The 21,636-nt window shown below is 37.3% G+C and overlaps 3 protein-coding genes across 25 annotated transcripts in view; 2 read left to right on the plus strand and 1 right to left on the minus strand.

The window, feature by feature from the left end:
- herc3 (HECT and RLD domain containing E3 ubiquitin protein ligase 3) overlaps nt 1–3,873 on the plus strand; it is a 53,430-nt gene extending 49,557 nt beyond the window's left edge. The window contains exon 25 of one of the 2 annotated variants that reach the window (NM_001145624.1): nt 2,004–2,568. In NM_001145624.1, the coding sequence (NP_001139096.1) occupies nt 2,004–2,212 (209 nt within the window). In that variant the 3' untranslated portion in view covers nt 2,213–2,568. Of the gene's footprint in view, nt 1–2,003 lie in introns of both variants that reach the window. The other variant, XM_073912670.1, reaches the window with a different exon arrangement.
- otx2a (orthodenticle homeobox 2a) overlaps nt 3,243–21,636 on the plus strand; it is a 238,883-nt gene continuing 220,489 nt past the window's right edge. The window contains exon 1 of the mRNA XM_073908412.1: nt 3,243–3,548. The gene's annotated coding sequence lies outside the window, so the exon portion shown is untranslated. The remainder of the gene's footprint in view (nt 3,549–21,636) is intronic.
- Nucleotides 4,867–21,636, minus strand: part of fam13a (family with sequence similarity 13 member A) — a 96,750-nt gene continuing 79,980 nt past the window's right edge. For 6 of the 22 annotated variants that reach the window (XM_068221728.2, XM_017356507.4, XM_073954748.1 and 3 more), the window contains 12 exons: nt 21,406–21,508; nt 16,728–16,793; nt 13,868–14,084; nt 13,647–13,788; nt 11,902–11,983; nt 11,462–11,667; nt 11,287–11,370; nt 11,104–11,199; nt 9,066–9,149; nt 8,436–8,629; nt 6,249–6,350; nt 4,867–6,124 (listed from right to left, as the gene is read on the minus strand). In XM_068221728.2, coding sequence (XP_068077829.1) covers nt 6,001–6,124; nt 6,249–6,350; nt 8,436–8,629; nt 9,066–9,149; nt 11,104–11,199; nt 11,287–11,370; nt 11,462–11,667; nt 11,902–11,983; nt 13,647–13,788; nt 13,868–14,084; nt 16,728–16,793; nt 21,406–21,508 — 1,500 coding nt within the window. In that variant the 3' untranslated portion in view covers nt 4,867–6,000. The remainder of the gene's footprint in view (nt 6,125–6,248; nt 6,351–8,435; nt 8,630–9,065; nt 9,150–11,103; nt 11,200–11,286; nt 11,371–11,461; nt 11,668–11,901; nt 11,984–13,646; nt 13,789–13,867; nt 14,085–16,727; nt 16,794–21,405; nt 21,509–21,636) is intronic. The other 16 variants (XM_073954778.1, XM_068221730.2, XM_073954776.1 and 13 more) reach the window with 3 other exon arrangements.

Below are 21,636 nucleotides of genomic sequence, written 5' to 3' on the forward strand. Positions count from 1 at the left end.
GTTTTATCTTACACTGTGCTGAAAAATATTTTGAGAAATTGATTCTGCATCAATTCTGCAGTTATTTTTCAAAATGAGCTTAATTTTAAACAGCAGATGGCGCTATATGCTTTACAAACAACCATACTTTGCTAATGGTCAATTCCCTACATACACCACTTTGACCTGAAGTTATCACTAATAAAGTTAGTGAAGGTTTACGTGTATTACAAGTGTTGATATGGTTAAAATCTAGCCTAGAGCACTAGCTGCTGTTTAAAAACTAGCCTAGTGTGCCATTTGCTGTTAATAACTAGCCTAGAGTGCTGTCTGCTGTTAAAAATTTGCCTAGAGCTCCATCTGCTGTTCAAAACTAACCTAGAGCGCTGTATGCAGTTGAAAACTAGCCTAGAGTGCTGTCTGCAGTTCAAATTTAGCATAGAGCATCACCTGCTTTTAAAAACTAGCCTATAGAGAGCCGTCTGCTGTTAAAAACTAGCCTCAAGAGATGTCTGCAATTCAAAATTAGCCTAGAGTGCCATCTCCTGTTCAAAGCCAGCCTAGAGCCCCATCTGCTGTTAAAAACTAGCCTAAAGTGAAGTCTGCTTTTAAAAACTAGCCTAGAGCATCACCTGCTATTAAAAACTAGCTTAAAGAGAGCCGTCTACTGTTAAAAACTAGCCTAGAGCACCATATGCTTTTAAAAATGAGCCAGAAGCACCATCTGCTGATCAAAACTAGCCTTGATCGCAGTCTGCTTTTCACAACTATTTGAGAGTGCAGTTTGCCATTCAAAACTAGCCTAGAGGAACGCCTAGTGTTAAAAACTAGCCTGGCACTCCATCTGCTGTTCAAGACTAGCCTAGAGGGCTGTCTAGTGTTAAAAACTAGCCTAGAGTGCCATCTGGTGTTAAAAAACTAGCCTACAGCCCCATCTGCTGTTCAAAACTAGCCTAGAGCGCTGTCTGCTTTTCACAACTATTTTAGAGTGCAGTTTCCCATTCAAAACTAGCCTAGAGAGCCATCTGTTGTTAAAAACTAGCCTACAGCGTCATCTGCTATTTAGACTAGCCTAGAGCGCCATCTGCAGTTCAAAACTAGCCTAGAGCGCGGGCTGCTGTTCAAAACTATCTTAGAGAGCTGGATTCTGTTCAACACTAGCCTAGAGCGACATCTGCAATTCAAAACTAGCATACAGCACCCTCTGCTGTTAAAAATTAGACTAGAGCACCACCTGCTATTAAAAACTAGCCTACAGCGCCATCTGCGGTTCACACCTAGCCTAGGGCACCATCTGTAGTTCAAACTAGCCTAGAGCTCCATCTGCTGTTCAAAACTAGCCTAAAGTGCCATCTGTTGTTTAAATCTATGCTAAAGAGCTGTATTCTGTTCAACTTTAGCCTAGAGCAATATCTGCTGGTCAAAATTAGCCTAGAGCATCACCTGCTGTTATAAAGTAGCCTAGAGCACCATTTGTTTTTCAAAATTAGCCTAGAGCACCATCTGCTGCTATAAACTAGCCTAGAGCACCATCTCACCATCTGCTGTTAAAAAACTAGCCTAGAACACCATCTGCTGTTCAAAATTAGCCTAGAGCATCATCTGCTGTTTAAAACTAGCCTAGAGTGACATCTGCTATCAAAACAAGCCTAGAGCGTCATCTGCTTTTCAAAACTATTTTAGAGCACAGTCTGCCATTTAAAACAAGACTAGAGATCCATCTGGCGTTTAAAAAAACTAGCCTACCACGCCATCTGTTGTTAAAAACTAGCCTAGAGAGCCATCTATTGTTCAAAACTAGCCTCGAGTGACGTCTGCTTTTCAAAACTAGCCTGTAGTGCCATTTTCTGTTTAATACTAAACTCAGAATTGATCCAGGAGAGAATAGCGATGCATTTTGTAAATCGCAGAATCGATTTCTCTATTTTGGTTGTTCAGAAATCATGCATCAAGTTGCTGAAATGTCATAAATGTGACAGCGCCTTTTGAATCCCGACCAAAGAATTGTTTTTGTTGTCCCGCAGTGTTCTTGACAGGCAGTGACCGCATCCCCATCCACGGCATGGCCAGTTTGCGCATTGTCATCCAGTCCACGGCTGCAGAAGAGCACTACCTTCCAGTGGCTCACACCTGTTATAATATGCTGGACATGCCCTGCTACCAGACCAAAGAGACCCTGCGGCAGCGCCTCACACAGGCCGTGGAGCAGTACGAGGGCTTCAGTCTGGTCTAAACAAGAACTACGGAGGGGGCTTTCTATATGCTGAAACTGCACTTTAAACCCGTGGAGAAATGGAAACGAACGCTGCTCTCGCATTTGTTTTACCACAAACGAGCACATCTCGATTCTCATACGAGTAAAATCTATTATTTTCTTATTTTTTACTGACTGACTCTGACTTGCTTGTTTGGTCGCATCTTGAGACGTGCACAATTTTTTCCCTTTTTTTTCCCTCTTCTTTTTTTTGGTTAAAAAAATTATATTTTTTAAATGAAAAAAAATAATTATAATATTAGGAATGAGTAGTTGGCAAATAAATTAAGATATTTGACTTTCGTTATATATTTTGTATAAGTGTAATTGTTTTTGAATCAGATTTAAAGACCAATAGGTTGCTCTATAGTCTTAAGTTATTTGGTCATGTTGGTTTACACGGATTTGGAATGAATTTTCTGGTTAAAACACCTTTACAAAACCTTGTTATTAAATGTTAAATGCATAATTAACAGCAATGGTCTTAAACTCAATTTCTAGAGGCCTGCAGCTCTGCACAGTTTGGCTCCAACTACCTCCAACTCACACCTGCTTAATAGTCTCTAATGAACACCTTGATTAGTTGGATCAGCTGTGTTTGATTAAGGTTGGAGCAAAACCATGTCGAGCTGCGGCCCTCCATGAATCCAGTTTGAGACCTATGATATACAGAGTAGTTTAATATGAATATTTACTCTCAGGCAATCTAAGCTGATTTTCTTTAGCGGAAATAAACATGGGTGCTGTCATTTTTAAAGTAAGAAAAAAAATAGTTAATTGACTACAAATAAATCCATATTGCTTTAAGGTGTTTTACCAGTGAGGGGTTGCAGCTGAAAGGGCATCCGCTGCGTAAAACATTTGTTGGATAAGTTAGCGGTTCATTCCGCTGTGGCGACCTTAGATTAATAAAGGGACTAAGCTGAAAAGAAAATGAATGAATTCTTTGAGGTGGTATGATATAAAACGATTGGCCTGTGTTTAAGACGTCTAATAATCCATGCGCGATGGCATTCTGAACTGGCGCCATTGCGCATGCGTCATGTGAGAGACCTCGTTCACCTGAGGCGATAGATTACACGAAGTAAAGTAGTATGAAGTTATGTATTTCTTTGGAAATCTCGATGTTTCCTTTACAAAAGACGTCAGTATATCATAAGGAGCGACGTGTATTCGTTTGAGGTGGCTTGTGAAAGCGTGTTTGACTCTCAAAGTGACAGCACCTGTGGACTTTATGATTTACCAAGGGCAACGAGTTCACCTAAAATCGTGTCTGAGGAAAGAAAGTAACCTAGGCGTCTTGGTTGGCCTGAGGGTAAGTAAATCAATCACAGTTTTCATTTAAGCGTGAACTATTTCTTCAATCAGAAAGCCATTCACAACACTTCAAATTGGACGTTAGTTTTTTTTTAATGAAAACGGTAGAAATAACATCCCCATCAGCAGCACATAACACCAACAGACACTTTCGGACACGATACATAATTTTATAATAGAGGTAAAGTTGGTTTTATATTCACACATTCGTTCATTTAGAAGTCTATATTATTTACCATGTTACTTTGAATATTCGATCGGAATTAGCATGCAAATATGACTTGAAAACAACATCAACACTGTTTATTTGACTGTGAACAATGTTGTACTTTGATAGTCATTGGCTGCTAATATGATTTCACTGTTTGGAGTTTGCAAATAATACTTTAAAGGAATTATATTATTAAGGGGAAAGTCTGAATGTCTGACTATTAAACCAACTTTACCTCTATATTTTAATACTGATTTTCGCGCTTTACTCATTCAGTCAGTGCTCCGACCGACGTTAAAGTTATGCATTTTCGCGCCTACCAAATTATTTCCAACGGTTTTCTTTTCACTGTATGTACAGTAGCAAGTTATTACCATGAAATATCTTTTATGATTGACATGCGCATGTCATGCCCAGGGTGAACGCCCGAAGCTGCTTTTCTGAAATATTTCATTGGTATTGTTATTTGGGGAAAGATGTTTCTCTTAGGGAAAAAAATGGGATTTCATTAAGGAACGCGATCCAGCAATAACTACTGGTTGAAGTGTGTGTACTAGTTCTGGGATTTTACTCCAGCAAATGTGAATATACTAACAGCTGTGTTGTTTTCCCCGGTTAAAACATTGCCGCTTTTTTCGATTTAATCCCTCTATTTCAGAGGACAGACATATGATGTAAACTGGATTTTGTTTTCTACTCGCATTGCTGGGTTTGCAGTTAAAATGGCTAAGAGTGTCTTCAAGTCCAAAGTGGGTGATACGGGAATATTTGGGACCACGGTGACGTGTTTGCTGTGGCGTTCTGCATCAAGCTGCATGAGATGTATTTGTTTGTATATGATGGAAGGTCATATAAAGAAGTGTTTCTATCCAGCTTATTACTTTCTGTCAATGTATGCGAACAAGGGCTTCTTAGTGGCTACTGATGCATTGTTATTTTAGTAAAGTATATTTACTTTTATAGCTTTCAAATGGAGTATATTGTTTTATCTATTTTGTTTTCCAGAACAATAAAATGAATTCACCTCAGATGAAATATCATTACGCAAGTCATGGCTTTTTCTTGAACTCAAGAGACTTTGAAATGAATACCCGACACCAGTGTGTTCAGAAAAAATAGTTTGGTTTTTATATCATATGTACAAAATACAAATACAATCATGTACTAAAATGTACACACAGTATTCATCTTTATCCATCGGTCTTGACACGTTCAGTAAAAACAAAGGTCACGCTACCATTTTCCAATCTGGAGAATAAGAGAAGGGGGTGACGTGCTCACTGGGTTTGCATCTGCGTTCACACAAACACACAATGAGGCCCCATAGGTTTGCTTTCTATTGCATGCTAACAATAGAGATGTTTTGTGGGAATCTAATCCACCCACATCACTGTCAAAACAGCATGTGATGACCAGTTATATGCTGGAGACTATTTAGTGCAAAAAGTATACTACAAAAGAAACAAAACGACAAAAGCTGGTTTATAGTACCTTTGTTTGTGCGTTTCTACACAATTTTTTCCCCCCAGTTTTCTTTTGGTTGTTCATTTGCACTCTTTTTTTTTTTTTGTCTTTCATAAAGTTACTGACTTCTAGCTTAGTCAATGGTCTTAAAAATTACAGCTTAAGATGAGGGTTAAGAATTTGATAAATACAATCGATGCAAGTATTCATATTTTCAAAATAAATCCATTTGCATGAATTATGGCACCAGTAAATAATGAGTAATATACAGAGAGGCTTCCTTCCACAAATCAGTTACCTTCAATTAATCGAAAGCGAAGAAAACAAAATTCCTATAATGATAAACTCTCTTCATCTCTAAGTATATACATAGACAATTATTTAAGATGCAATAACTTGGGTGTTCTTCAAAGCTTATGCCTGATTGCGCAAAACAAACGTGCTTCTATATTACAGCATTGTTAATATAGAAAAGAATGATCTAAAATCAACACGAGCCGTCGTATTATACAACATAAAAGCTTTCTTCTGGGCTTCAAAATGAACAGGGACGATTCACACAGGTAATCTGATTGTGTTCTGAAACCCACAGTTCTTTTTGCAGCACTTGTACATCTGTTATTGGTGAACCAGGCATGTCTTGGCTTCTTCCAAAGTCGACTGTTCTTGTAATGGGGCAATAACAAAGCGGAACATGTCTTTTGTACACACTGTATTGCTTTGGATGGCATTGGATGGTCCTTGGTTGGCTAGTAGAGCAAATCCCAGCTGAGCACTAGATGAACTTGGAGGAGTCTTGTTTACTGATAAGCACTTCCAACAGCCTTAGCTTGGCTTTGATATGCTTGTATTCGTTGTATTCCCCAGCCAAGGGCGAGCGATCTTCCTTTTGCACGTTTCTATGGAAACAGAACGTTCAGTAAGATTTTTTTCTCTCTCTTTCTGTAGACACGTAAATCTTTACAATGCATCTAAAAGTAGTCTTGTACAACTCTGAAAATTGTTTTGAGGAAGTTTGCTTACCTGCCATTCTGTTTGAAGAACTGATCCTCGAATTCACGAAGGTTTTTGCGGATTCTTTTCTTTTCTTCACGTGCTTCCTGGAGTTCCTCTACCAGTTCCTGCCTGTATGTTTGGTTAAGAGGGAGTGGAGAGTTTTAGGTTTCTTTCAATCAACCGCAGTGACAGTGCAATATTTTTGCATTGAATAGATTCAATAGTTGGTAAATATCACTGAACAATTAGTTTTTTTTAAATGTAAAGTTTACGTATAGGCATTTGTATATTTGACTTTGAAGCTCCACTATCTGAATTATTCATATAAACAAAGTACAATGTCTGTAAAGGCATTTACACAGTAGTGTTGTCAAAATATATCGATATACTGCTAAATATCCATACTGACATTTTTAAAACGATAAAATCTTGCTTTTGGTAAGTAGCGATACTGGCTTTACTCTCTTGTCAGACCCCCTAGTTTTAATTTTGCGATTAAAAATGACTGATTTTGTGGTGGTAATTTCCAGAAATTTGCTGACAATTTTGCTCGATATTATTTACCATATTAGGTAGCCTACTATGTTAGGTGTGCAATCATAAAATAAAGTTCTTTAATACAAGATCTAAATCAGTAGAGATTAAGCCAAAGGGAGGTTGTATAACTCTTATTTTTATTCATGATCTTACTTTATCTTTATCAGATTTCACTCCCTGGAGCATCTTACATGTACCTCACTCAGGAAATGCATTAAGGATCCACTACTGTAATGAACCTAAATTCTCGTAAACGCTGTAAAACTCGTTAATGGCAGAGAAACGTTTTCTCTCGTCAGTGGCAGGGAAATAGTTAAGCGAAATCATTTATCGATTTTAAGCACATCAATGGCTCCAAACCATACATGTAAAGCAAAAATAATTCTGTCACATTCAGCAGCCGTCCACTTCTCCGCTTGTTAGATGTTTGCTCACACTTTCTTTTGCAGTCTGAAGCGAATTCGTGCTGTGTTATCCACTCAATTTGCACTACAAGATGTCTAATTGCATCTTTGCATTGACTTTACATGTAAATCACTCACGCTTCATCAGCGTCTGCTCACTGCATAGGCTGAAAAACCATTTCCCCGCACTTCCATGTAATTTAATGACTGTGAGGGAGCAGATGAGATGTGATTTTTCAAGACACACTCAATTACATCATGGTGCTCTCCATATGCGACGTCTATATGTCATGTAAAGCAATTAATTGCAAACAAATCCAATTTAACTGTATAGTTTAGAATTTTCGTTTTTATGAGATTGTAAATAATTATTTTGATTTATTTTGTTTAAATGAAAAATTTTGCATGATCGTAAAAATTTTTGTTAGATTCAGCGATCGTAAAAAACTTAGGGGTCTGTCCTGTGAATGCAAGACATTGAATGGTTTGTTGTACTGGATTTGTATACTCTAAATGTTGTAGAATTTGTTCCTCCATGGTATCATATCAAATATGGTATTGAATATAGAACTTCTTATAGAAGTTGGAAATTCCAGTTTTGTGAAACACTTTAACACAGTAGAGTTTATAGGTCATGGGAATTCATTGAATTGCAATTGTTAGCAAAGGTGACCATGTCTTACAAACATAATACCACTTTTAACAACAACAATGCACTGACCAACAATGTATTCTGTTCTACATTTGAAAATGTAAATATTTGTAAATCTGTATTAGTTTATTAAATAAAAATGTATTTTTCTAAAGCTGCATTTTACCCCCAAAAATAAAATAAACTTGATTAAATCTCTTTTACTAATGGCTGCTGCTATCTGCTTGGATTTACAATTCTTTCGGGAAGTCCATGTTTATCTGGCCATACAGAGCTGACCTTTGCCTACTTTATTTCAAATTGTTCCGGAACTTTCATTAACCACAAAATAGATCTCAAACTACAAATATTATCTAGTACACTATTAAAAAAATGCTGGATTCCACACAATCAATTTCTGTTGGGGTCTTGGGGGACATGGAAAAAAATTAAGTTAACGAATTAGTTTTTACAAATATAAGTATATTAAACAAAAAACAATCAAGGTGTCCCCAAAAATCCCTTAAGAATTGTGCTGCTTCAACTCGTTTTAAATAAGTAGTTTGAACAAACAACAAACGTAATTTTTTTAAAGTCAATGGCCGTGCCCTAAAACACGTTTCAACTCAACCTAAAACTTACATCGTAGCAGCATGCAAGTTGGACAGTCTCATGTCTGTGGTGTTCTTGGAAGGGGATAGTTCATCAACAGGTGAGATGAAACCGTCTGCGTCCTCATCCAGCTGGTCGAGAAGTCCTAGCATGCTCAGCTCTGGCTTAACCGTGACTGTGAACTGCGTCCGGGTGTCATCATCATCCGAGCCATCCTCCTCCTCCTGGAAAAGAGCAGATGGCGCTGGTTAGTTCAATTGCAGCTTAACCGTGAGGGTTTACACTAGCATGACAAAGCAGGATCTAACATTGATTATCAAGGGAGATCTCAGTGACAATCATTGTGCAACAAGCCTCTGTAGTGACTAGGGTTAGTACAAATGAAAAGCATCTGTGTGCTAGGAGTGCAGTAAATCACATTCATTCTAGTTGGAGAACTAGTGCACTGCATTATATATGAGTCGCCATCCCTGGAGCTAAAAACCCAACAGGGATGTGATCAAACGGCAATGGAATCAGCAGGAGTCGAATCTCACAGCACTCCCAATTACTTGCCCATGCAGTTACGGATTCATGATTGGGTTAATGAGGAAACTAGTGAGGTGGGGAAGGAGGTGGGCAGCCGAATCACTGGTTGGTTGAGCGGTAATGGCTCTTCACCTTGGTGTCGCTGAAGAACAGAGCTGGTACACCCTCGATAATGGGCTGCAGCAGGGGGCTTCTGCGCTTGCTGGAAGGCGAACCCTGTGGTGGGTGTTAATAGTGACATTATAACCTGGTAAACTACGGTCACATCAGACCACTCAGGGCAGTACTCATTTCACTAATAAGGTCCAAATTAAATAAACCTTAAAATCTGAAGATGTCATTTTTAGGGGGTTCATCAAATTGGTTTAAAATTGGCGGAAACGATAAAATAGACATGGTTATATTTATAAAATGGTGGTTAAAGCTAAAAGATAACACAACTGCAAATCAGACTTTAGAGTGTTACATAATAGCATCCACTTTTGTGTTGCATAAGCCACAAATGTCATATTTTCCTGCATTTAGGATGTTTTTATTCTTGTATTTCATATGCATATCATGCTATATTAAGAGGGCAAAACACTTCCTGTGGTGTGGGAATATGACCAGGGTGGCTGTTTTATGCTTTGGAGGACTTTTAAGGCTACGTGTGTTAGAGAATTAGGTATTATAAGGAATACTGTTGCAAATATCCAGCTACAGGATATGACCTGAGTGAGCCACTCTTGAGCTCTTGCTAAAGACTGGCTTAGTTGCACTAACAAGCCCCTGCGCTGTCACTGCATCAATACTGCAGCTAAATGCTTATATTGTGCTACTGCTAATGCTATTTCCTCTGCTAATACTGTGGAGATTTATCCAAACGGTTTAGTCCTAGAATAAAGCAGAAATGGCAGCTAGCTAGCCTTTAAAACGACAACTGTAGCTTATGCATATTTGCTAGTGTGGTTTGGATAAGTATTAGCTTTATTCCAAAACCTGTCTCACTGCCAACTGCCTACATGGGCAGCAACATTACTTTTATGGAACCTTACAAGTGACCGATTTGGAATGTTCTACCTGGGCAGTAAAACCCCACAGTTCACACGTAACACCCAATTTAGACTTGAATGGCTTTAAAAGACTCAAGATGTTAGAATTTTGCTATGCTAACTAGTCTCTAGTATGCCTAGCATGTATGCATGAATATGAATTATTTTTTATTGATGCTTTTTACAACTAACCAAAGTTTCCCTTGCTGGACAAAGTAATATATTTTAGGCTGCAGAATAATGATGTTACCCATCTTGTAATACAACATCAGAGATGGATCTAAATGTAGGTTGTGAACACCAGAACTGGAGTTGTTCGTTCGAGGTGTTCTATCCTGCTTCTAAGGGCCAGTTCCTGTTGAGTTTAGCTCAGTCTGACCCAACATACTTCTCTGAATTTTATTTAATTTTTTTTAAATAGGACTATAGCAAAACTTAAGGATACTACTCAAGGATAGTGGCCCTCCAGGGGCAGGATTTGGACACTCTTTTATACCATCTGCATGTAACTCCTACTTGAGCAATTTCTCTAGAAACTGTGGTGTCATTTGCTAATGCGTTTTCATTTTAAAATGGTTAAGTTTTAATAAAGTTACGCCTAGCTTCCACACTACACCAGCATCTTTCGGCCCATGAATGTGGGTGTTTTGGAAGTGTTGGTGTCATGTTTCAGTATTGACGGATTGAAAGCCAACTTTTGAAAATTTAAGCACTGCTGTACACAATCGCTCTCCGATTTGTCTCCTGGAATACAGTGGTCCATTGTTTATCATGGGAGTTACGTTCTAAAAAGGATGCAGTACACAACGCGCTTTAAAAATAAAAAAGTCAAATTGCACACAAAAAAATCAGCGAAACTGTGAGGCCCCGAAAGGTGAACCAAGTTATAGTGAGGGACCACTGTATTCCATAGCATGCTCTGATTGTCAAGCTCCTCTCAGTGAGTATGAATAGTCATGTATCATGCGTTTTAGGCTGGATAGTGTGGACAGAGATAGTTTTTCTGAAATGCAGTAAACTCTGTTTAGATTGAGAATTATTTTCATTTTAAACATAGTTTTACAAGGGAAACGCACTAGTGTAAACGGCACCTGAGAGAGGGGAAGGCGAGAACAATAATGGAGGAAACCAGAACTTACAATGACTGGAATGGCAGACGCTCTGCAGAGGATCTGTTTGACTAGTCTGTATCGGTCGTATAGAGGCTTCATGACCTGCCTCTCGTTCTTCGTGATCTAGAAAGAATGGCAGAAATACCTCAGCCTGTGTAGTTAATCATTTCTAGGCCTCCATGAAGTGAATTTACTTATTTGCATACTTACGGGTCTTCCGTGGATACTCTCGTAGTATAGAAGAGCTTTCTGAATAGCCACTTTTTCTGCTCCTATTTGCTCACGGGTCATGTCCTAAAGAAAAAGACAGGATGGAATTTTTAAAGATTCTTGCAATATAACAAAAAAATGCATCAAAAGACGAGGGGAGAACTCGAAAACACACCTTAATGTCTTCTGGTCTGCCAGCCTCTTTCCGCTTCTCCTGCAGTTTGTTTGTGACCGTCTCCAATGTGCTCTCCACAGGGGGTTTGGGGGCTTTGGTCTCCGGGGTTTTTTTCTCCAGCTGAGATCCAAAGCTCTTGGGAAGCGTGTTGCTGCGTTGGCGGGGGATGGGCGTCAAATCCTCTTCTGACTTTAGCAACTTGTGATCTGTGATGTGAAGCCAGAACATGGTGGCACTTGTTTATAAGAACTTTGCAAGTCATGAGTAGAGCAGATTAGATGTTTTCCTAGTAGACCCAAACCACAAAGGCTAGCGGGAAATTACTCCCGAGACATTTTGTTCAAACTAAATATCATGAATGTTGGATTAGCATGGATTATGTGATACAAATCACTTTCGTAATGGTAATTGTTTCCCTTGTTGGGGCATTTCATTCATACCTTTCAAGTCTTTACGTAGCCTGGTTAGTTCATTCATCCACCGTAGAACTTCTGGATTGCCGGCTTTATCGCCATGTGAAGGCTGTTGAGATAACAATAGACTTAGCGTTTTTGTTACAAATAAAACTATTCTTTTTGCACTGGTCATTTTAGTGTATTGACATTGTTCTTTCATGTAAGGGTGGCCACAACTATTGGAAACTTAATGGTTCAAGTCTTCCAGTCTCATTCACCTCCAGGGTTCAACGCTAACTGTATGTTCAGACCGAAAGCGGCAAGAGCGTCAAAGAAGCCGAAAGTTTTTCATTTTTATTGGGGGCCAGCGGCGATAAGCAGCAAGGAGCAGCGCGGCATGTCTTCGCCGTTGTGGGCATCGAGCAGAGTTGAAATCCTGTCAGCTATATGGTAATGAGCTATATGACGCGATTCGCCGGCAAGAAATCGGAATGTAGAAGTCCACCGCTTGAGAGGAGTCCAGAGAACACAGTCACTGTGAACTTTGGTTCCTGACCACAGTTGTTCCCAAGGATTTGATTATTGCAGTCGTCAGATTTCCAATTATTTGCAATGTTTTCTTACAGAAACATACATTTAAAAAAAAGTTACTAGCGAGTTACTGATATGCATTGATGTTATAAATATTTTTTTTTCTTTAAAGCAGGAATCTCATGCGACAATGCAAAATAGTATTGCTGCTTAAGTAGAGCAAAACCACATGCAACTTGATCTTCCATAGTTAAATGAATTTAATAATAAATGCGCAATGGCCCCTTTAAATACGAGATCAATGTAGCGAATTTTGACGCTCTCGCCGGCGGAGCTGAAGGCAGACAGCGTTGTCGCCAGGGCAGCCAGAGCGACCTTAGACGCTCTCACCGCCTATGTTGTGAACACACAGTAAGGAGTTTTTTCTACTGGCCCGAATGTGTGGATATTTCTTGGCCACATATTTTAAATATTGTGTCAAAAATAATGTCTGTGAATCTAGAAATTACATATTTAATTTTTTTTTTATAAATATAGAATGAGCAAAATTCAAAATGTTATGCAATCAGAAAAGAGCAGTATGGAAAATATGCAGGTATTTTAATGCAAAACAAAAGGTGGCTGACTTGCCAAACTTAGGGCAAACTGTGCAAAACATCACTTTTTTTTTTTTTTTTTTTCATATTGTAGATGTCTGCTTCAAGACAATAGAAACAGACATGCTCTATTAGTCTCTTCATTTGACCATGCTGTCAATCTTTTTGCTGTACAGGTTGTTACCAGGTTACGGTAAAAAAATAAAAGCTCACAACATCCAATCAGATACGAAAAATCGAAAAATAAAATGGTGTTTATGACTTTTTTGAGAAACAGTCGCAGGCAAATTAGACTTGTGGCAAGGCAGCACTGGTTCAATCGATGGGCTAGTTAGGATGGGCTAATTGCCCTGAGCGTCTCTTATGCTGGCCCTAGGTCTTTGGGCAGTCCTTATTGTTGAGCCCTGACCCCATTGATTTTTTTTATTTTCATGTATAGTCAGAAACACACTCATTTATAGAACAAGTAGTTTAACCGTTCACTGCTATTTGTTATTCCTAGTCATTTCCATAAAAGACATAAGAACATGAAATACTTCCTTCGGCATTGCAGAGTAAGGTGAATACTAAGAATGTTTTCTTAAGACTACTTCATTATAACGAATCGATTTATAAGTGTAAAGATCGTAGTTTAGTTGTCACAGTATAGATTTAGTTACTCACTCTGTATTTGCGTTCCTCCTCAAACTTTTCCTCATATCTCCGGATCTTTTTCTTGAGTACATGGATTCGCTTTGAAAGCTGGGCTGAGGTGAGTTCTTCCCGTTCATCTTCGCACGAGCCCAACGATGAACTTCTTCGCCTACTGCATGGGGAGCATGATTAATTATACTCTTTTAAAGTACATTGTATTTCATAGACCTCACGAGGGATTGTTGTTTTACCTGACAAAAGAGTGGGCGTTGGGTGGAGATGGAGGAACCTCTGTGTCATCGAGATACTGATGACCATCCCCATAACCGTAAAATCGTGGTGATACCATTGGGTCGCTGTCTTCCTCCAGGAGCTGGCGGATCAGTTTGCCACCAGCGTGAGGTGAAAGACGAGCTTCATCACGGTCCATACTCTCCCTTTGCCACGACGAGTAGGCAGGCACTGGTTCTGTCAACATGGAAAACATGCGTGTTAAAATATAGGGAAGTCACTCAGGGCATCCATCAGGTTGGTTTAGTCTTTGTTGATAAACATTGACTGCTTAATGTTTGAGTAAACATTACATTTAAGCTAGGTTGATAAGCTTTTAAACTTGTTGCTATATCGGGAATCCTGAGGTCAACTTGTACAGCCAAAACAACTACAAATATGTGTGCTCAGCAGATCTACACCATCACTTTCGTTAAAATAAAGCTCACCCAAGAAAGAAAATTCTGTCATTAATTACTATTTATTTGTTCCAAACATGTTTGAATTTATATTTTATGGTTAACATAAAACAAGGTATCTTGGAAACCATAGCCATTGACCTCCATTTGTTTTTCCTACTATGGATTAGAGCTGCACAATATATCGTTTTAGCATCGATATCGTAATGTGTCTGCAATAGTCATATTGAAGTATATGCAATTAGAATTGCACGGTTTATCGATACTAAGGTAGTATCGTGATACTGTGGCTCCAAAATACTGGCAGTGCCATTGTTTTTTGTAAACATTAGTATCGTCATTAACAGTTTGTCTACAGTACATAATGGTGCATGTGGAATAGTCACTGAAATGCTTATGTTTGTGCAACAAAAGACTATTTTAATTTCACAGTCTATAGAAACCCTTTTAAAGTTGCAAAACTGTGTTGAAATCATACCTTTTATAGTAGCCTATCGCACATTTTCGGACGCATCATTTTAAATCTGAATCAGTTCATTTTCTTCTCTGGTCAAAATGATTTAGTAGCTACAACAACCGCAACAATCTCTTTAAAAGAACGACTCACAATGTGAAATTTTGAATTACTTTGGATTCTAACAATAGATGAAAAACCCAAAATAGCAACAGGAAACAAATTTGACCACAATTTTTTTTTTGTAACAAACTTCATTTGGTATACTTTTGTATCTTTAGTTTAATGAATATTTTGTTGGCCAGTTATCTACAAAAAAAAAAACCTAAAATTAACTAATACATTTTAGGTAAAGTGTATTTTAATTCTAGTAGGCCTATTATAACATTTTTAAAATATAGTATATTTTGACAATTTTGGAGTTAGGATTATAGTTGATTAGCACATTATACTTGATGTTTGGAGTCATTGCAATTTCTGTACCTGAATACTGTTTGAGTCTCCAGAAAACACTGTTTATTTGAGTTTTTTTATTGCTCTGTTATAAAAAAGTATATATAAAAAAACTAATTACAAAAATAATGTATAATACACACATTACAAGCAAAATAATTAATAATTTGCTTGTCATTTTTGTAATTTGTTTATTTTTTATACATCATTTATACTCTTACAAAATCACCCCAATTAATCTAAATGATTGGTTTCTTTCCAAAAAGATCTGGTGAAGTTGTAGTCATATCGCAATATATATACATATTGCAATGTCAGATTGTTTCAACATTGTGCAGCCTTACTATGGATGTCAACGGCTAATTGTTTCCATTTTGCAAAATAGATTCTTTTGGGTTCAAGAAAAAAAAAAACTCATTAAGATTTGGAACAACCAGAGGATGAGTAAATGATGAATTTATTGGGTGACTCTCTTTTAATAAACAATACACATGTACTTTTTTAGTACAAGCGTACTTGACAAAATGTTCCAAAGAGCATTCATTATGCACTACATTTTCTTAATTTACCATAATGAGCACATAATTCCCGAATGCTTTGTTTATTTACTACGCAGATGCCATGACCGTAAAGTAAGGTCAGAATGGCAATTCAATCATGCAGCTGACCTGCGAAACTGGCGTGCTTAGAGGCTCACTCTCGATTTTATCTGTTATACAGTTGATATCAACATATTTATAGCGCTAAAGTGAATCTAAACCCCCCAGAGTGTTTGCATAAGGCAGAGCTCATTAGGACAAGTAATAAAACAATACGTGTTTGGAATGCACTAACTTTTTTATTGATGTACCATCTAAACTCGAAAACAACATATCATTATGGGATATGCCAACACACTGCTGGACTGCTTGGTAAACATTTGCTAAAGTGTTGTAATACATTTTCATTCATTTTATTGCTGGTGTTGCTGTGCACATTTAAAAAAACTATTTCATCATTATCAATGTTTAATTCTAGCAGTAACAATAGTGATGCATGCTATTGTTATTGCAAAGAACATTAACACATGCACATTCATAAACCAAAACAAACAGCTCAACATGCTGTGCATCAATCCGCTAGAGCCCAAATTCCTACAGGTTTTCTTTGGGCTTTTTTGAGTCCTGTCATGTGCTCGCTACAGCCATGCTTGAGGAGCTAATAGGTCAGGTGGAGCTCTCTCTCACTCATGGCAGTGCATTTGAAGCCATTTTGTTGAACCGGCATAATACAACCAAGCATGTGGTACAAGATGGCCTTTCGCTCAAAGACTCACAAAAATCTTAGTAGGCCATTGCGGGCATAAATAAAACCACACATCACAGCTCCTGTCCTTAAAGCAGCAGGTTGTTAGATGCTAGGTGGCTATGCATGCCAGTTTGGGGGTGTTTAATGGGTTTTTCCATGCAGCGTTTAAAGGTCACCCGTGAGAGATGGGCTCAAAATGTTAACAAAAGCAAATCTCAGCCCTCTTACCATCATTGCCAATTGACTTTAAAAGGTTTTTGAAATCAAGGAAAGAGGCGCTAAAGAAACACGAATCTGAAAGACAAAAGGAAAGAGAGGTAGTTGTAATGACAGCCCAAGGAAATGCTACTTTACTCAAGGCAGGCAGAAAAGCAGGGAGTGATATTTAAGACGGTGGCTGACAAACATATGGGCAAACCGCTGCTTCTTGGCACCGCAGTCGATCACCGCAATGTGTTTTGGCACCAGCGCCAGTGGGACAAAGGTCTGGCAGCTCAATGTTACATACTGTCCTGAACTCTTATTTGACCGCTCCCATGAGCAACAGCTTGTTTTTAGTGCCACTGTATTTTACAGTCGCGTGAGCTCCTTTACTGCAACCATGCGCTTTTAAAGACGTTAACAAAACATTTTTAGCTTGTTTAACTTGTTCAGCTGCAATTTTTCCACTTATCATAATAAGGATAATTGCTACGATATGTAAAATATAAATGAAATGCACAAAGTATTTGATTTAGTTTTTCTCTTCATAATACATTTGGTCTTAAAAAAAGATCTTTCTCTTCTTTGCCTGTGATTAAGTTGTTCCATTTAGCATAAGAAACATATTGCTAGCTAGATATCTGTATGAAAAAAATCTTGCTGAGAACATTTTTTAAGTTGATTCAAATGAATGTCAAAATGAGGCAAAAAGTGCCCAGGGGTAGCTTTAATAATGTGTCTGTGCTCTTTGGGTAGGGATTCATTAGAATAAGCAGCAAAAATCAGTCCAAGGCACTCCAAAAATGTGGAAAAATATTACAAAGCCTTTACTCATGGCTGTTCTGTAAAAGTGCGCCTACATGTTTCGGCAAACAACTGCCTTCATCAGGGTAACAGTGATCAGGTGCTTCTAAAACTTTTTTTTTTTTGTCATTTCAACTAGGGCTTAACGATATTGGAAAAATCTGATGTTGCGATGTTTTATTTTTCTGCGATTTCAAATATTGCAATATAAATGCCGTTTTCCAAGATGGATGAATAACACTATTTGATCATTTTTGGGGGAAGTCTTAACAGTATTCTGGTGCAGAAATTAAATAACCACAATAGAAAAAAGCTTTTCTTATTTTTTATCTTGTTTCCAGTCCAAATATCAAAAAAAAATTCTTAAAACAAATAAATACATTGTTTTGTTTTGACTCGTCAGAAGACAAGTAAAAGATTTTCCCTAAAACAAGGTAAATTATCTGCCAGTGGGGTAAGTGAAATAATCTGGGTTTCACTTGGAAATGTAGATATTTTGACTAGAAGCAAGACAAACATTTTAAGTAAGATTCTTTTTTTTGGATAAATCATAAATTTCGTACAAATACAGAGATTAAATACAAATCTGTAGCTTCTGCTCAACTATAATTCAGACTCAACATTGCATATCTTGAAAATTGCGGATGCACACATTGCACATTATCAATGCTAAATGATATAACTGATATAAACATGCATCAATCAAATTGACTAAAATATTAAGCTATAATTTGTATAACCTAAAATGTTTAGTTGAAACCGGATAAACGTATTAAAATAAGTTAAATTAACAAACAAATTTGTTTGTGATTAAACTTTTTACAGTGTTTTTGTAAAATGCACTTCTCAAATTATCACAACTACTGATTTGAAAAAAAATGTCTTGATTTTCAAAATGTTGTTGTTAATCGAACATTACCTCACTTTACTGCTATTATCTGTGGCATACATTTAGGTAATATGCACTACACTACCCAAAACTGATGTTTATTCATTTGAATGTGGCTTCATAATAAAACTTGCTCATTTTCATCATGTAATCAGTTATTAGATTGTTCCTCTTAGCATAACACACATCATTTCTAGGATCATGCACAATCTAATGATTTAAGATCTTTCCAAAATAACTATTCCATTGTTATTACTATGTTCTTAGCCTAAAGCATTAACTTAATTAGATACACAGCATAAAATTTGGAACAATCCACCCCAAATCTACTCCCTTTAATTGTAAATCATTTTCACAACAGAGACAGTGCCGTAATTGTTTTTGTTTTTAAATTAATTACACAAAGCATTTAGGTTTTAGTTAAAATTCCCTGAAAATAACCCTAAATTGTATCCATTTAAACATTTTTGTTTATCAAACAATACCTAACTTTATTGCTAAAATTTGTGGCACACAACTAGGTAATATGCACTACAGGACTATTACTGCCGCAAAAGTAATCTGTTTATTCATTTAAATGCGGCTTTCACAATAAAAACTGCTCATTTTCATCATGTTATCGGTTATTAGATTGTCCCTCTCAGCATAACACACATAAATTCTAGGATCATGCACAATCTAATGATCTCAGATCTTTTCGAAATAACTTTTTCATTGTTGTTATTATTATTATTATTATTATGTATTTAGCATAAACACATTAAATTACTAGGATACACAGCATTAAATTTGGAAAATTCACCCCAAATCTACTCACTTTAATTGTAAATCATTTTCACAACAGATACAGTGCCAAAACTCTTTTCTTTTTAATTATGGTAATTACACGAGGCATTTAAGTCTTAGTTAAAATTCACACTGAAAATAGCCTTTAATTATATCTAATTCACATTTGTCAAAGCCTTTAAAGGAACATGCAGAGACTTTTCGAGAACCTTTCTGCCCACATACAAGTCTCCAGGAGTGCGTATGATCTCATGTTTCACCCATAGGAATGTCTCTATGAAGACCTTAGAAAACCACAGGGCGATGGTTTGACCATCCCAGCTTAGCTGTCAAGCGAGATCTGCCATTATGTAAGCAGCTACTTGAAGCTCTCACTAGAGGGTGCCATAAAACAAGTACACCATACAGCATACAGATTCTGCCAAGACTCTGACAACAACATTAACCACTATATTAAAGTAAAGGGTAAGTGTGAATCAACATGGCAGGCCTGTCAGCGGGGCAGCTGCATATGCTACGTTCACTTCACTGCCTAGGGTGCATCTCAAACGAAGAAATCGAGCATACATACATCAAAACATTTCCAAGGTCATGGCAAAAAGGGGTGTGTTGGCGCATGTTTGTGCTAGTCTACAACTGGCACATGCTGCAGGAACAGCGGAGGAAACAGGAAGGTAGACTATTGTGACAAGTTTAAAGACTCAGACGTGACTTGCACATAGCAACAGCTCCAGAATTCTGGATTCAAACCTCCTAGTGTTTCACTGTTCAGTTGCTATGGCTATACTGTTGTCCACTTGTAGAGCCTAACGTCTGCTTGTTGCTAGGGTTGCTCTCTACCCAAAACAAATTAAAGCAACTAATGCTGAAAATTGTGAACTTATCTCCAATACAGATCAACCGTTTTACTGTGATGCAGCTCATTTAGATTTCAGAGATTGCTTCCATAGAACATGGCCTTATATAGTCAAATATTAACGTTGAAAACGATATAAATAAACAAAAGCGGTATATTTACATTCATTATTGTATATTATGAATAAAAAGTGCTGTTCTATTGTATTTAGATTTAATCTTAAATAATTTGCTTACTTTGAATAAAGTCAAAAGATAATGTAATCAGAATATAGCGTTTATTCACTGTGTATATATGGCACTATATAGCTAAATATGGCACTAAATAGCTTTTATAAATAAGCAACGTTTGAATATTGTAGATTCTTTTTATTTAATGATTAATTTATAAATATGGAATATAACTATATTTATTCACTCGCAACATTTAGTTTGCTTTATTCTTTTTTCTATGTTGAAGTTTTATTTTATTTGATTTTAACTTGTTTGTAAATTCATTTCGGCAGCAAGGGTTGTTGTGGAACAATACAACCTTGTTTGTACAAAATATTTTGTTAAACTTGGAAAACAAATCACTAATAAAATATAATAAAAACATTTAGTTTGCTGTTTGTTCAAACTACTAATTTAAATGAGCTGAAGCAACACAATTCCTGCGGTTTCTTTGGGACAACTTAACTGTTTTATGTTCAATCCGCTTAAAATTGTAAATAAACTAAGCTAACTTAATGTCCCAACACAAATCGATTTTGTGGAACCCCACATTTTTTACAGTTTAGCATTTCTTTAGTTTAAAAACATTATTTTATTATAATAATTGTATTATTTTATTAATTTATTTTATTTCAAATAATATAATGAATAAAAAGTGGTATATTCTATATTCATAACAGTAAAAACTATAGCATTCAACAGTCTTTTTAATGTTTACAAACAAAGAAATATTGGCAAAGAGGAAGTGTGGGAAGATGAAAAAAAAAAACTGCAACTGCAAGAACCGCAGATGAATCCAGAGCAACTCGATAAAATCCCAAAAGGCATGCAAGTCACAATTCTCAAAGGACATCGCAGGGCTTTGAAGAAGCTTCAAGCTGTAGCTCCAACCTCAATATTTACATCAACCACGAACGGAAAAAAAAATAATGCGTCAGTAGCACGCTGTTGCAATGCAAAATAAGCCTTAACACAACACCCAGGAGGAAAACAGGCTGCAGACTGCTTCTAATCTCGCTTAAGTGACTTAATAAGATCCACTGCATGAGGACACAATGTGGGCAGACTTGCAGCTGCCGCCCATGTGCAGACACACACGCACAAACACACATAGCAACAAAGTGAGAGACCAACAATAACAAAAAAAAAGCTACTGACCTGCCCAATTATTGTCGTCTGTCAGAGTAGACAGGTCCAACCGAGGGACATCGTCACACGGCTCTGCGCCACTAAGAGCCTCCTGGATCTTCATGGCAGGCGTCTAGCAGAGAAAAGAGCGAAGGATAAACACCTACTACACCAGTGTGGGGGCAGTGCGCTTCTTAAGTTGAGCAATACTCCTGCTTGCGCCTGCCCCCATCTATTACAGGCTGGGAGGAAGCAGGAGGC

The sequence above is a fragment of the Danio rerio genome, chromosome 1 (assembly GCF_049306965.1).
Source record: "Danio rerio strain Tuebingen ecotype United States chromosome 1, GRCz12tu, whole genome shotgun sequence".
Classification (NCBI taxonomy): Eukaryota; Metazoa; Chordata; class Actinopteri; order Cypriniformes; family Danionidae; genus Danio; species Danio rerio.